This window comes from Callospermophilus lateralis, chromosome 11 (genome assembly GCF_048772815.1).
Source record: "Callospermophilus lateralis isolate mCalLat2 chromosome 11, mCalLat2.hap1, whole genome shotgun sequence".
NCBI classification, from domain to species: domain Eukaryota; kingdom Metazoa; phylum Chordata; class Mammalia; order Rodentia; family Sciuridae; genus Callospermophilus; species Callospermophilus lateralis.
This window is the reverse complement of record NC_135315.1, coordinates 13,284,647-13,300,920: the sequence shown is the minus strand read 5'-3', so window position 1 is coordinate 13,300,920 and position 16,274 is coordinate 13,284,647. Positions and strand designations below refer to the sequence as shown.

Here is a 16,274-nt window from a genome sequence, read left to right as displayed (position 1 = left end):
AAGTAATAATTAAGGATGAAAAAATCAATTCAAAATCACCAGTATTCAGAAGCATAACTTCTTGTTCATAAGTTTGTTTTTGTTCATTTGTTTTTGTTTTTGTTTTTGGTTTTTTTTTGGGGGGGGGTTGTTTATTTGTTTTAGAGAAATGTAGTAGTGGTGGTACATCAGACAGAAAATAATCACCACTTAAGAGTTTTGAGATTTGTTTCTTGAATGAAGAAAGTCATATCATGTTGCTTTTAAATTAAAAGAGATCAGTGTTCTAGGAAAATATTAAATCCTTTAAAATAATCTTGAACAATTTTTTAAATTTTAAAGTTTCAAATAGTACCATAAAGTTAGTATATTGGCTAAATGAAATACTAAAAATGAAATATTTTTGCCTGAACTCTAGATACTATCAGGCAACTGTTTCTGATGTTAAAATGCTTTTAAAACTTTGTCATATTGGGTGTGAAGTAGTGTCTATCAAGTTTTACCAGTGTTTAAGGAAATAATAAACCATTCTAGTATGGGTTTGAAAAAGAAATCTCGGGCTGGGTGTGGCTCAGTGGTAAAATGCTTGCCTAGTATATGTGAGGCACTGGGTTTGATTCTCAGCACTGCACATACATAAATAAAAAAACACAAATAAAATAAAGGTCCATTGACAACTAATTTATATATATATATATATATATATATATATATATATATATATATATATATATATATAAAGTAATCTTAACAGGGTTGATTACTTGGTTTTGAGAGGGTCTCACTATGTTGCCAGGCTGTCCCTAAACTCCTGGGCTCTAATGATCCTCCTGGTCCAGCTCCCCTTTAGTTGGGACCACAGGGCCACCACTCCTGGCAACAGGGTTTCTTTTTTCTTTTTTTCTAAACTTATTTTGAATTCAGGAGTAGAACAGCTTTGTTAAATATCGTAGACTTGTAGATCTAGAGAGGGAAATATCCATTCTCCCTCTATTTGGTAGTTGTCTTGAGCTACCCCTGCAGGAAACAGAACTGACTCAGCCTAGCTCAAGTACAAAGACTTTGATCGGCAGTAAGGTACAGGAAGCCAACTGGATTCATGAGAAGACCTGGAATGTTTTCTGAGATATTTATTCTATGTAAAGTACACAGCACAAAGTGCCTGTCCTCTAGTAAAAACTCAGGTACTAGATGTGATTATCCTGACCTCCCTGAGCAGGCCCCGTGGCTTCCTTTGTGGACTCACTCCTTTCTTCTGCTCTTCTTTGTGGATCAGTCTTCAGATTGCTCTGCCTTCTTCCTGTGTGTTTAAGTAGTTTTAAGTTGCACATTTACGGCTTTGAGCGGGCTCCACATAACTGAGCTACAGGTCTCTGTCTATCTAAATTCTGATAAAGAATGAAAAAAGCTATGGTTTTGTGGGCAACAGCACTGGTTAGAAATGATGAAATCAAACAAAGGTCTTGAAAGTCAGGCAGATGATAGGGAATGTGGCAGCTTACAGCCTTTTCTTTTCCTCACTTACTCCATGCTTGCTGATACTGTATTACAGGGAAGCACGGCACTGTGAGCAAATGGGATCTGTGCCACTGATTAGTTAGGATAGTATTCTGAGTTATTTTGATCTGAAGTTTGCATTAGGATAGTATTCTGAGTTATTTTGATCTGAAGTTTGCATATGTATCTCTTTTTTATTTAAGGCAAAAACATATTTACAATCTGTGAGCAGCTAATACGATAAGTATAAAAATACAATTGTAAAAATTATTTTTTATTTCTCAGCAAGGCTTTACATTTGACCTTCAGTTTTTTTTAATTTATTCTAATTTGTTACATATAACAGCAGAAGGCATTTCAATTCATATTATACATGTAGAGCACAATTTTTCATGTCTCTGGTTGTACACAAAGTAAAGTCACACCACTCATGTTTGACCTTTAGTTTTTACAGGTTAGTTATCCCAGCCCATGGTTGTTTCATGTGTCTAATAGGTAGAGGAGTTTGGTTAGATGTGTTGTGATTGCAGCATTTTGTGCCGGAGTTTGACCTTGTGGCTACACTGTCTCTCCCCAAGTTCCTGGAGATGATTCCTAGCTCTGAGCCTCCGAGCCGGGGACACGTGTGAACACCACCGGGCGGGTCCTTAATCCAATGTTGCTGTTCTCTGCTTTTAGCTCCACCCAAGACTGTCAAATCCCCTGAGGATCAACTGAAGTCTGAAAACCTCGAGGTGTCCAGTTCCTTCAACTATAACATGCTGCAGCATCTCGGGCAGTTCCCACCCCTCATGCCCAACAAGCAGATCGCAGAGTCAGCCAACAGCAGCAGCCAGCAGAGTCCGGCAGGCAGCAAGCCAGCCATGTCCTACGCCAGCGCACTGCGGGCACCCCCCAAGCCCAGGCCCCCACCTGAGCAGGCCAAGAAGAGCAGTGACCCCCTGTCTCTGTTCCAGGAACTCAGCTTGGGGAGCTCCTCCGGCAGCAATGGCTTTTACTCCTATTTTAAATAATCACTTTTTTTTCCTCAAGGGAGAATGTTTTAATTTCTGTTTGTATGAATAGAATTAAGGTAGTTGGACTTCACCTATAGATGCACAGTTTCCTTTGTTTTAATATTAAATATGTTCTCACTTAATTGCTTTGCTGCTAGACTTGCAACTAATTTTTTAAAAGTATATTCCATTATTTTGCATTTTTGATGTGAGTCAGAATTTTGACAGCTTTTATGTAGAATAAAAGATATTTTTGAATTTGTGTATTGTTACATATGTTTGCATCAAGCTAGCAGCTAAGAGGTTAATTGTGCAACTATAAAAAAAAGAAAAAAAAAGTTTGTCTAAAATGTATTTAAAAAGAAAAAAAAATTGTAAGTAGCATTTACATTTATTCAATAATATTACCATATGCTGGGTTTCTGTACCAGAAATGGCCAGTTGATGTACAAATGTATGTTATTTTTGCTCAAATTCATTTAAAATTTTTTTAATAAAGGGGCAGCATCTTCTAAATACTTTTAAGTTTTATCAGCTTTTTTTTTTTTTTTTTTTTGGTGACAGGATGCTGCATTCTGAAACTTTTATAGTTTTAGACTCTGTGTGATATGCTGTTGTAATCTCCATCCATCGTAGGAGAGAATTAAAGGCATTCTTTGCAGGTGTATTTTGTGTGCCACTGTTTTTTGAAATGTGAAAAACATTGGCATACTTAGTTATTTTTTTGGACAAGCTACACTTCAAGCTTGTTTTTAATGTTAATTTGATAGTGTGTTTTTTTTTTTTTTTTAAACAAATCATGAAGCTGAAAAATTTTTAGGATTGTTGGTGCTTAGTAGACTTGATAACTATTTTAAAAATGCGTGAATTTAGTAAAACCCTTTTTTTTCTCACTATGCATGTGTAAATGTTTGTAACCTGGCTTCCCCCAACTCCAGTGGTATAAAGAATTGTGCCGCTTAAAGATTTGGGTTTTTTTTTTCCCTCCAGTAAAAATTTTGGTACCTTATTTGATGTTTACATTAAAATGTGACATTATACATGGCGATTCAAATATTTTGCTAGTTGTTTTGTTTGAGGAACATCATTAAAGGAAAAGTATAATGTTTGTCAAAAACTGATCAAAAGTCATCAGAATTTGGGGCAGAAACTACTCTTGTTTTTATGTATTTCAATTCTTCTAAAAAATCCCTATTGAACTATAAAATTTGAATAACTATCTTAAATATTCTACAGTCTGACAATTGTTTTGAATGAACTTTGGTAAAATCCAAAGGAAAATGTTTACCCTCCTAAAATTTGTGGTCCTATTATACATTTGAAGCAATGCATGTCCTGATCATTTTCTTGATGTAGTAGTGATACTTTTGTATTTCAGAGATATCTTGAAACTACAGTGTAACTTTTTTTTTTTTTTTTTAATAAGATAAGGCCGGGAACATTTCATATGAACTGAACCTCCCTGAGGATCCATTCAAAAATAGTTTTTTGGAAGACTACTTTTGATAGACCATCCTGTATTCACAATACATTTTTAAAACAGGGTTGAAAGTGACAAGGGTAAAGAAAAGCTACTTATATCTCTTAAGTGACTAGAGGTTAGTTCCTATTGGCCAGCTATAGCTCCCTGTTGTCCTCAGATAATTTGGAATGAATGTGTGCCTTTGGTTAAAGGATAGCAAGCTATAGGACAAATGAAGCGTGCCTCATGTCAGTTCTACCTTTCTGCCCAGAGTATGGTTCATCTGTAGTGGCTTCATAGCGAGTGCTGTGGGTTTCTGTCTGGGTGGCAGAGGTAGACGTGGAGACTGCAGATGTGTCGGTCACAGGTGGAAAGCAGCCAGTGAGTGAACAATGGCCCTGGCTTTATCTGTACAAGGTCACATGAGCACGTTTAGCTATGTCAGTTTTGCTTAGCCTACTTCAGCCAGAGGAAGGAAGAATTGTGCCATATTGCTATGTATTTGGAACTCTATACAAAACTCAAGACATAGCCTGATTGAAAATTAGGTTGCTCCAATGTGAGATGTCTGTGAAAGATAGTTGTCCCATCAGTGATGATTTCCCCTTACACCCATGCAGTATGCAGGACAACCCAAGCTAGATGAATGTTCCAAAGCATTTGATGATATGAAGACAGAATTGTACTGTCTGGGCCTTCTGCTAACCTCTTGTCATGAGGTTATTGCCTCATTGTCTGTTTTCCATACTTGAATCTTCAATAGTTTTAAATTATTTATGTGTCTGTTTAGTTAAGGGGGTCATGTGCACACCACCTCATATAAATGTATTGATGAGGGAAGTGGGTTAAGGAAGCTGGTAAGTGGCTTTGCCATTCTCTTCCCTAGCAGTTATTTCTAAAATGAAGAATTAGAGCTATTTATTAGTCCATGCTCTAAGTGCCCAGGCATTCCTCATCTCCCTCTTCTACAGAATGCTTCCATCCGACACTTTTGTCATTCTGGATTAAATGCTCATTTTAACCCCTAACAAGCTTCCTCTTTCTCAGTTTAATGCCCTCTTTCCAACTGTGCTTTAAAGAATCTTTTTCATGCACAGTGTCTTGTAATGGTTTTGAGCAAGTCTTGCTACAAGAATCATTGCAAGTTTCCTTTGAAATGAGGCTTGGCTTCTATGCTCTTTAGCAGCATTTGGGTACGATTAGCAGGTACACAAAAGTCATACTTACAAAAATAACTTGTTTTCTTATTCCATATCTTAGGTTCAGCCTTAGAGCTCAGAATGAAAACATAGACACACTTTCAAGAAAACTTGATGATAGCTCTGAGATAATACCAATTATTACCAACTTCCTTTTCCAAAACAGAGGTTGATTGTTCTTTGAATCACTCTGAAGTTTCCTTGTTCTTGCCAGAACTATTTTTTATTCATTTTACTTTTTAATTTCAGTGCAACTAAAGATGTTTTCTTTTAATCTTCAATTCTTTTGGGTAATAGTGTGTATTCATGCTAATTTTTTTCCTGATCTAAAAATGCATTTTTGTTAAGATTTGAAGAGCCTTTTTCACCGTAATGTGGATATTTTCTGGTGTTTTGTTTGTTGCTTTGGCATATGCTTTGTCAAATTGTTAGAGCAGAGCTTTGTTTTTGACTAGCCAGTAGTTAATTATTGACCATTTAAACTAACATAACCCCAGTTTTCCTTTCTTCACGCAGCTTTGCTTTTTGTCCAGGTCATCTTGTGTCTGTGAAATACCAAACTGCTGGCAGTATGTTTTTATCATCAGAGACTCTAGAGTAAGTTCAGGTTTGGTGTAAACATCAACTGGTCTTTTCAGTTCAAAGAATTGCAGAATAAGTAAAATAAGTAGAATTCCCACTGACTAAGCATTACCTACTTAAAACATAGCAACCTCTAAGACCTATTTATGAAAATAGTTTCCTTGTTTATGAAGGCATTGAAGTTGCTGAGAAAGCTAACGGAATTTTCTAACTTTGAGATAAGTAATATATAGTTTTGTGGTGTTCTAGTGTAGTTGATTTTATATGTTTTCAATATTTTTCACCTCAAGAGCAAAGCTATACTCATAAAAGAATGTATCTCTAGCCATCTTGGCAAAAAGTCAGGGTGTGAAAACAATATCCAGATCAATTTTAGTATGGTTATTAAGAAAATTAGATTTCCTGAAATAGCCATTTAAAAAGAAACAGCCATGGTAGCATTGTTCCATCATGAGGTTGTTTTTATAAAAAGGAATCCCAGAAAAATTCACAAAAGACATGTTAAAAACTTTGAATATATCAAAAGGTGAATTGCTGCTTTAAACAGTTACTTACGTTGACCATCTCCTTTTTTCCTCTTTCCAGCTCCTCAATTTGTCATAATTTATCTGCTCTGATCTCCCAGACCTTATTTCTGGCTAACAGTCCCCTTAACATAAGAAAGTCCTCAGTTTTCACATCACCCTGGTGTCTTCTTGAATCCTGAGGCAAAGTCTTCATGGGTCTGATTGTCTCTCCCCTCCTATCCCATGATCCATGTTCAGACAGCCTAGAAGCTAGAAATCCCTGGACGGTGTTCTATAATATCTTGTTCAAAATATCACCTGGTGGTGGTGGCGGCCACACATTGTGAAGGTGTCAGAGTAGGTGGCACCTCAGTCTTCACAGTGCCCAGCAGGATAGGCTTCTCCAGTTGTCCATCTATGTGAGAGTGGACATTTATTTGCTGAAAGTTTACTGTAAAGCTGTTAAATTTACACTTACCACTTTCACCCCTGTTTAATTAGCAATCTCAAGACCTTTGCTGCACAGAAAGAATCTTAACGAATGTTTCACATTCTTAAAAACACATTCAGAAAATGGCATCGTTATTACATTAAGCTAGAATATTGAATTAAACATGTTAAAAACCAATTTTAATGTAACATTTAAAAGTTTTGAACTTCCTGAAAATATCAATTTTTGAATGATCTTTAAAGAAACAGCTGTTAGAGCTCCTAATTGTTTTTGAAGGAGGTACCGAAGAGAAGAATCTAGACTTACAAATGTGAACTGTGGTTAAATCCCAGACCCAGTTATACTAGGTACTCTAGACCTTCTAAAACTGGAGTGTTAGGAAAACCCAGAGATGTTCATATAGTTTCAGTAATCAGAGTTTTAGACCAGACTTTATTTGGGATTTGTTCAACAGAGAGATTTTATTTTGATACAAATATTAAGCATAAAGCATAGTAAGTTTTATATAATTCTATGAGTTCATTAAACGATATTATGAAATTTTCATTATGTTCTTGGGGAGTCTTTTTAGCTATTTCTACCTCATGTATGAGGTCTCTTCTGTATTTTATTTTGCATATTAGCATGTGATTGCCTGCCTTAGAAATATGTATAGGAGGGGAAATCAATATTATCTTTTAAGAAATTTTTGGTTTTACAAAATAATTGTTTTTATTAATACGTTAATGTTTGAGAAATAAGGGGGAAGGGTGGCAAATTACATAGGTTTCAACAGAGTAGTATCTATATACAAACCTGTCCTATTTAAGATTTTAGAATTGTGACAGGATAAATGAAAAAAAGAAAAAAAAAAAAGTGGTTCTCAAACTCTAGCCAGCATCAGACTTACCTCAAGGTTTAGTTGAAGCACAGGTTGCTGGACCCCACCCCAGAGTTCCTGATTCTAGCAGGCTGGAACCTGATCACTGGCGTTTGCAACAAGTTCCCAGCAATGTTGCCAGTCCAGGGACCACACTTTGAGAATCACTGGTCTAGAGAAAGTCTGAAGGTCTTTCCAGCCATGCATTTATTTACTCAATATATATATATAAAAAAAAAAACTGATCTTTTGAGTCATTTTTATAATTCTGATGCCATGAGTGGCACATTCATGGAGAAAGACTCTGCTTTTGGATTGGCTGCCGCCCCTCTTCTCCTTCCCAGTGGGGTCTATGCTGCTCTTCCTCATTAGGGTGAAGGAGCTTTTTCACTTCCGGGGTGAGTTGGTTTTGTGTACACTGCTGCCTGGGCTTTGGTCTGGAAGCTGTGTGTGTGTTTGATGTGCTTAGAGTCGATCTTTGATCCCTGCACGTGGAGACGAGAATTATGGAAAGAAGCCATCAGCATGTCACGAGAGTGCACTTTGCATTTATCGAGGCACTAAGTACAGGAGTCCCTGTCCTGAGATGGCAGTGACATGGAGCATTGAAAATGATAGATAATACCCAAATAATGTATTCTGTAGGTTTTTTTTTTTTTTTGGGCGGGGGGAGGGGAGGGTGAGGGCAAAGGATTTGCTTTTCAAATCGTGTGTTCTCAGGTTAACAAGTTATTTTAGATTCTCTGCCATGCCAGCAGGTGTTAGGGAGAGGTGGTGTCTATGGCAGAAAATAAATAATTGTTTCTGATTTCTTTGCTACCTTTAAAAAATCTGTTTGCAGATCAGTTTTGGGGAATCTACCACCTACACAGCATGAGTTATTCATAAATATACATGTATGAGCAAGTTATTTTTGAGAAAGAAACTGCCTGTCACCTAGTAAATCTGACAGGTCTTTGGATATTTTTACATTTGTGTGGTGTTGTTTTAATATTCAACCTGGACTACACCATGGGGGTAGTGGGCTCTGCTTCTGGTTTTTAGTTTGGCTTTGAATTATACTGAGATAACTAGCAAAAAAATAAAATCTATTTTTAAGGTAATAGAGTATAGAATGACTTAGGCCTAGAAGTACACATGATGACCATCTTCTAGAATGCACGGCTGTGGAACTCTTCAAACAGTACTTCCTAGTTAAAAGGCTTGATGACCTCTGGGGAGGGTTGGTGGTCTGTTGGGCACAGGTTCCTCTATGTAGTCCCAGCTCTTGGGGAGCTTTGGTTTATTTACACTTGGCCTTGCATGATAACTTGTATGCAAAGACCTCTTCATATCTTTCAGTAGGTCAGAGGGCACTTTTGTCCAGGCTAAAGTTCCAAAGTATCACACCTGAGGATGTTTCTCAGCACCCCCACCTCTTACTACAGAGGAAGGGTTCTGAATATCCAGGATCACACCTGCTCCTATAAATCCATGTATATGACATTATGTACATCACGTACTGTATCTGATTTCTGTGCCAGTCATCTGACCTGATTCTTTGAAGCCCATGAAGGTACTGGTTATATGTAGTAGTTGTATCCTAGGTAAATATGGTGATTAAAATACTTCTCTAAATTATAAAGGTAATGGGTTTTGCATTTTATTAAAGGGTCCTGTTATTACTGACACAGGATTTTTTTTTAATGCTTCAAAAATACAGTTCTCTAACTTGTTCATCTAACTTTATAGGATCAGTTACTTAGCAAATTCATAATGGTTCTTATTGGAAAGCTTTCCTAAAGGAGGCCATATAAAATTGAACTGGTCAGTTTCCATCTCTTTGAAGCACCGGTTATATAGCCACCGAATTGAGCATAATTATTTTTCTTTGCAGTAAATGATACCTCATCTAAGAGGCTCTAATAACTGAAGAGTTTATTCTTTAAAGTAAAAATGACTTTGTACCATAAAATAACCCCAAAGCTACTCTCTAGGATTTTTATTTTCTTCTTTCCTTGTCTGTGTCTCTTCTTTTCTAACCTAGTTTTTTGGAATTACTTTAGCTACTTCAGTTCCTTAGAACAAATTTTCAACTTGGGGTCTACAGTTCCTACAGTGTGGTCATTGTCTCAGTGAAGTTCTTTTGTTTTAAAAGATTCATGGTAACACAAAATGTATTTTACTGCTACAACTAAAATGTATTTATAATAAAATGCCTTTTTAATAATTTGAAGATTCATTTATTATGTGTGTGAACTATAATTCTCTTTCCTTTTACTTCTAAGTTCAAACATCTCACAGAAATTGAATGTTTCAATTTTATTCATATCAAATGGTAAAACTAATGGAAGGGAGAAACTTCACATCAGTTTGTAAAGTTGTGACTCTAGTTGCCAGGAATTTGTGACTTGACTTAAACCCCCCAACTTCAGCAGAAGCAAAAGCCTTAAGGCTTTAAAGTGTCACCTGACAGTTTAAAGGTCACCAGTGGTCAGTGAGAAAATGATCCTTTTTCAAATTGTCATTCAACAAGGATCTGAATTGTTAAAAATGTCATGAATTAGTCTTAAATCACTTGGTTGTTAATTCTGGACTTGTGTGCCCCGAATTTGAGAACTCATAAGCCTAATGTACATCAATATATTATGAAGGTATAATAATGCACTTCACAGTGATTTGTGACAAGTGTTAATTCACCTATCAAAAAAAATATTTTTTTCTGGCTGTGCAGAAAATTGCCCTGAGTCAGGGTCTTGTTTTTTTCGGGGAGAAATAATTGTTTGCATTGACTGATAGAAATTTTAGGAAGCATTAGCAGGTCACTAAATGTTTTGTGTACCCTATTTTATTTTATTATTTTTTTAAAGAGAATTTTTTGAATATTTATTTTGTAGTTTTCGGTGGACACAATATCTTTATTTTATTTGTATGTGGTGCTGAGGATCGAACCTCGCATGCCATGCGAGTGCGCTACCGCTTTAGCCACATCCCCAGCCCCCCTATTTTATTTTTAACATCCTATTAATGTGGCACTATAAATCTAGCTTGAATATACCTTAAGGTTTATAAATGGAAGTAGATAGGATAGTCAGCCTTTTGCAAGGACAGGTTAAAATCCACATCATTGCAGTGAATCTGTGTGTGTGTGTGTTTTGTTTGTTTTGCGTGCTGGTATTGAACCTAGGGCCTTGCACATCCTAGGCAAGTGCTCTACCATTGAGCTACTTGGCCCCGCTGAATCCATTGTTAGGCTAGTTATCTTGTTTTGTTAAGTTGATATGGCATAAATCTTTGAATTTTGGAAAGAAAAATAGTTCTTTCCATATGAAGTCCAGTGAATTTGGAAATCTCCTTGCGCTGCTGTCTGTTCCTGATGAAGTAACCTCAGCTCCCACTGTCAGTGGGAAGGTGCAAATGACCCCCTCATTGGTGTCCTTTGGTATTGATATGAAAGTGTGAAGCTAATAGGAAAAACAAGCAAGGTGGGAAATTCTGTGTGTCAGGTCCCACAGGGGGTGGAGACTGGTGGAAGAGGTGTGATGGTGAGTGGTCTGCCCTGAACTGGGTCAATCTGGAACATCCAAATGCCCCTGTGGTTGATTTATTTTTATTTTTATTTTTTTGATACCAGGGATTGAACTCAGGGCCATTTAACTACTGAGTCGCATCCCCAGCCAATACATATATATATATATGTATGTATGTATGGGTTTTTTGTTTTTTTGCTTCGGGCCTCACTAATTTGCTCAGGCTGGCTTTGAACTTGTGATCCTCCTGCCTCAGCCTCTCAAGCTGCTGGGATTACAGGAGTGCGCCATAGTGCCTGGCCTGTGGTTAATTATAAGCATCTGAGGAAAGCTTGGTCAGAAGTTGACTCTGCTGCTTGACTTCCAAGGTTCTGTCCAGACCAGTCAGTTCCCTAAGGGTGGAAATTCACTTTTTGACTCACTTCCTGTTCATCCTACCAAGGGCAGCCAGGCACCTCTGTGGACCTGATCTGATTGGGCCACTCTTCTGGAGAGTCATGTGTGGCTCTCCACCACAACCTAAGTTTCTTAGCTGGGCTCTCAAGGCATCCCAATTCTCCTTCCTGGGCACTGCCATTGCAGGCTGTGGTGGACCAGTCCCGTTCTGCCTGCACAGGCCCTTGACTTTCTTGCTGCTCTATTTGGCTCAGGCCCTTTGGCCCTCAAACCTAGTCCCCAGGTCTACTTCTGGGAGTTTTACTTACTAATCAAGACTAAATTTCACCTCCTTGTGCTCACTGGTGGAATTAACCCCGCTTCTTTCTGTGCCTGCAATTAAGCCTTGTCACAGGTTTTGTATTAAAGAGTTTGTGAACTTCTAGGTGACAGGGGTCATGTCCTCAGATCTCTATAGCACCAGCCCTATACCTTACACAGAAAACGGCCTTCCATGCTTGGGGCAGCTGGGTCTCAAGGTTTGATTGAAAGAAGAGCTTAAAGATGCTTCCCCCTCCTCCTTGGTGTCATCTGCCAACACAGTGTGGCCAGAAGACAGCCCTTGGCAGGAGCAATGGCCTAGGGTGAAGGAGGAGTAAGCTGTCCTCTGCAGTGATGCCCCTGCTCTCTGAACAGTGACAGAAGTAGTAGCATTCACATGTATCTTGTGCCTTACCAGGGATCACTGTTAGAACCTTTCGTTTGACAGCTTCACTATGGTTATGTCAATTTTGATGGTTGCTGCCTCCTTTAGCACAGGCTGGTCTGTAGGCATATACCTACCATGCAGAGCTCTGGAAACATGATGAAATTCCCCTTTGTCTAAGGCTCAGGTTGATGTTAAATCCGCAGAGAGAGGTAATTAAATTGAGTAGGAGCTGCAGCTTGCAAAACCTATGTGGTATTATCCCCACTCTTAGCTCATTAAAACTGATGCTCTGCAAATTGATTTAAACTGTTGTTTCAGGAAACTGTGCTGCTAATCCCTGAGAATAAAGTGGTACTAGTTGGCTGATTCAGAGGAGCCAGGACTGGACACTGGAAGATGGGCGTGGCCGGCTAGCCACTCAAAGGGAGCCAGAGGAGAAGGTAGTTTTGGCGGTGTTCCTCCCTAATTGAACAGAAGCACTGGTGACAGGCCTTCTGGGTGTGCGAGGAGTGTCTGGAGGTGTCTGTGCAAAAATATACCGGGGATCCTAAAGGGAAAGACTTGAAGTCACCAGATAGTGGGCCTTGTCTTTGTCCTGGCTCTCAAACCTACCTGCTATTTTACAAAGCTATATAGAAATGGGTCTCTAGGCTGAGGTGTTTTCTAAGAGAAATTCTTGTAGATTAGTCTCTTTAGCTTTGTGACCAGGTTTAAAGCAAATGCCGTAATCTGAGACACAAGTAACAGGTGATCCGAAGATGGATAAGCTTGAGGAATCAAAGCTTTTTCTCAGGGTCATAGGGTTTAGGTAAGTGTACCTTAAAGACCCATCTGTTAAAGGCTTGGTCCCCAGCCTGTGGTGCAATTGGAAAGGGGTGGAACCTTGAAAAGACAGGACCTAGTGGCAGCTCTTCAGGTACTGAGGGCATGATTTTGAAAGGGATTGTTGTATATCAGACTCCTCCTCTTTCCACTTCCCTGCAAAGAGGGAATGGCTTCTTCTGTCATGTGCTCCCACCATGTTGTGCTGTGCTACCACAGGCCCTAACTATGGTAACAACCAATCATGGACTGAAACTTCCAAAATTGTGTGTCAAAATAAACCTTTCTTCTTGATAAGTTTATTTGTCTCAGGTATTTTTTTTACAGTAACAGAAAACTAACACAAGGTGACCCTAGATGCCATCTGGTACCACAGCAATTCCTGCTGAGCTGGTTCATCCCAGAGAGTGGATGATAAACTCTTTTGAAGAAGAAAGTTGTGATATAGTGTAATTAAAAGTGGTTTTGTACATTTCAGCTAAGCCATTTTGGAAATCTCTCTGTACTTAAGACCATTATCTGATATACCTTAGCTTGAAAAGTCATCTCATTTCAGAGCTATGCGCAGTCACCAGCTCCACTGTAGCAAATGCAGCAGGCTTGATCTCATTAACCTGACTTGAGCCATGCGTGAGGACAGGCCATTCTGGCTGCAGACACCTGGTGCCAGGAAATTGGATCTGGAATGGATCCTTTCTTGTTTCCAAAAGCCTTTTGGCTGCGCTTTCCTGTTCTTCCTTGGAATTCCTCCCCTCTCTCTCCCTCAAACAGCTTTCTAGTTTATGCACTTATTCAACATACCAGAGTGTCCTGAGAACACTGTGTGCTGGACACTGAGTGGAGGACTTGGATAAAGGATCGGGATGTGGAAGGTTCTAGTTGCTAGGATGATTCTGAAGAAAATATGGGCCTTACTCTTTATCATTATCAAGGTACACAGGCCCAGTGGGCTGGCTGTTCCTGAATAGGGTAAATACTAGGATCATGAAGAAAATATCAAGAGAACAAGAAGGTGAGAGGCATAAATTCTGCACTAAGGGGTTGGAGAGCATGTCACTGTGTGATATCTGAGCTGAGTCCTGCAGAAGGAGTAGCCTCCTAGGTTAGAAGTGAGCTAAATCTCCAAGCATTTAGACTTGACTTCAGAGTCATCCACAATTGAACTCCAAGTTCCTGAAGGGCAGGCCCATAGCTTATTCCTCATTCTATCCTAGTTCCACATTTTGCCTACCCTAGCACATGATATTGAGAAGAAAATTGTAGACAGAATAATGTCCCCATCCTAATACTAGAACTGGTGAATAGATGGCCATCTCCGAATCCCCAGTGGGGGGAACGGACCCTGCAAATGGAGTGAGTGAAGGATCTCGGGTTGAGGAGATGACCCTGGGTTATCTGGAAGGACCTGTGTAATCACTGGGACCTTTTAAGAGGCAGCCTGGGGTCCATCATGTCATGGAAGCAGTGACTGGAGTAGTGCAGCCACAAACCAAAGAGCGAGGCTGCCTAGAAACTGGAAGTGGGAAGGAAGTGGATTCTCACCTGAGGCCACCAGGAGAATCCATCTCTGCTGCTATCTTCTTGATGTCAGCCTCCTCGAATTGATTTCAGCCTCTCAACCTCCAGAATGTAAGTCTGTGTTATTTTAGGCCCTTCAGTTGACACTGTGGCATCAACAGGAGCCAGGGATACTCGATATTGTCTCAAGTGAAGGACAGCATCTAGGAGAGGTGAATGGACTTCTCTGGGTGGGCTGTGCTCAGGACACGAGTGGCAGAGGGTGAGAAAGCTGGGCCTATCTAGTGTTAAGAAAAAACAGGATGGGATGGATAGGACCTGGAGCAGAATCTGTGAGGATTGGCTCAAGCTGAAGGATAGCACTCAATGGAGGGAATTCCGGTGTTTCTGGCCTGGGTGCATGAGGACGCAGTGCCGTCAGCACTCGGGAACACACAAGACAGAACGGATTTGAATAAGAAGAGCCATGGGTTGGGTTTGGACGTCGGCACTGGCAGCTTGGAACCTCTGGGGAGCAAGGTTCCTGCAGGACCCAAAACGGTGACCTCCCAGATAAGACTGGGAACTGCGGTCCTAGGAAGCCCAGGCCCTGGAAATGAATGGAATTTCTAAGAAATTGTGGTGTGAGATAAGACCTCTCAAACACCCAAGTTTATAAAGACAGGTGGCAAAAGAACGAACACTGCAAAGGAAAGGCCAGGGGAAGTCAGGAGAACTTTAAGAAGAAAGCTGAGGTCAAAAGTACAAAATGGCTGGGCGTGGTGACACACGCCTATAATCCCAGCAGCTTGGGAAGCGGAGGCAGGAGGATTGCCTCAACAAAAGTGAGGTGCTAAGCAACTCAGTGAGACCTTGTCTCTGAATAAAATACAAAATAGGGCTGGGGATGTGGCTCGGTAGTCGAATGTCCCTGAGTTTACTCCCAGGTACTCCCCCAAAAGAAAAAGTACAAAATCCTCCAGGAAGGTTCAGTGCCTGTAGCTGGCACCTGTGAGGTCACTGGTGACCTAGGCAGGATGGGTTCAGAGATCCCTGAGATAAACAATATGGGCTCCACTTTAAGGAGATCTTTCTTGAACTCTACAGTTTGTTTTAGGCAGTGCTGGGGATGGAACGCAGGGCCTTGTGCATGCAAGACAAGCCCTCTACAAACTGAGCTGTATCCCCAGCTCCTCTTACATGTTTTGATTGCAGGAACCACCTCATGGAAGGTGAGTGGAGGGATCTTAAAGACCATCTAATGACCAGATGATTCTCAGTGGTTTCCACAAATGTTAAGAGGATCCTTTTCCTCTAACAAAGTCGTAGGTTAGAACCTAAATATATAAGGCAGACTGATATTATACTTATCCATTATTTAGTATACCTACATTTACAAAAAATCAATTCATTAGAGCAATGATGATATTCTCAACAACAGAAATGTTCGGCATTGGAATTTATGGACTACAAACTACAGATACAGTCTTATATCTGAAATTAGACATTTATTTTTGTTGGGCAAAATAAGCAAGCATTGTGGGGCAGGGGTGGTGGCTCAGCGGTAGAGCACTCATCTAGCACGTGTGAGGCCCTGGGTTCGATCCTCAGAACCACATAAAATAAATAAAATAAAGGTATTGTGTCCAACTACAACTAAAAAATAAATATTAAAAAAATAAATATACATATGTGTGTGTGTGTGTGTGTATATAAGCAAGCATTGTGATTCATAAAAATGAACTGCTTGCACTGTTTTTTTATCTGAGCAGACATGCCTGGGCCTGTAGTTTACAAAGACCTAATAATGTAGAACAAAAATCCTAATTCAT

At 39.5% G+C, this 16,274-nt stretch overlaps 1 protein-coding gene across 4 annotated transcripts in view; it reads left to right on the top strand.

Annotated features, from left to right (window-relative positions):
* The window catches only part of Helz (helicase with zinc finger), a 164,684-nt gene extending 161,159 nt beyond the window's left edge, over positions 1-3,525 (top strand). For all 4 annotated transcript variants that reach the window (XM_076870584.2, XM_076870583.2, XM_076870586.2 and 1 more), the window contains one exon: positions 2,155-3,525. In XM_076870584.2, coding sequence (XP_076726699.1) covers positions 2,155-2,489 — 335 coding nt within the window. In that variant the 3' untranslated portion in view covers positions 2,490-3,525. The remainder of the gene's footprint in view (positions 1-2,154) is intronic.
* The last annotated feature ends 12,749 nt before the right edge of the window (positions 3,526-16,274 follow it).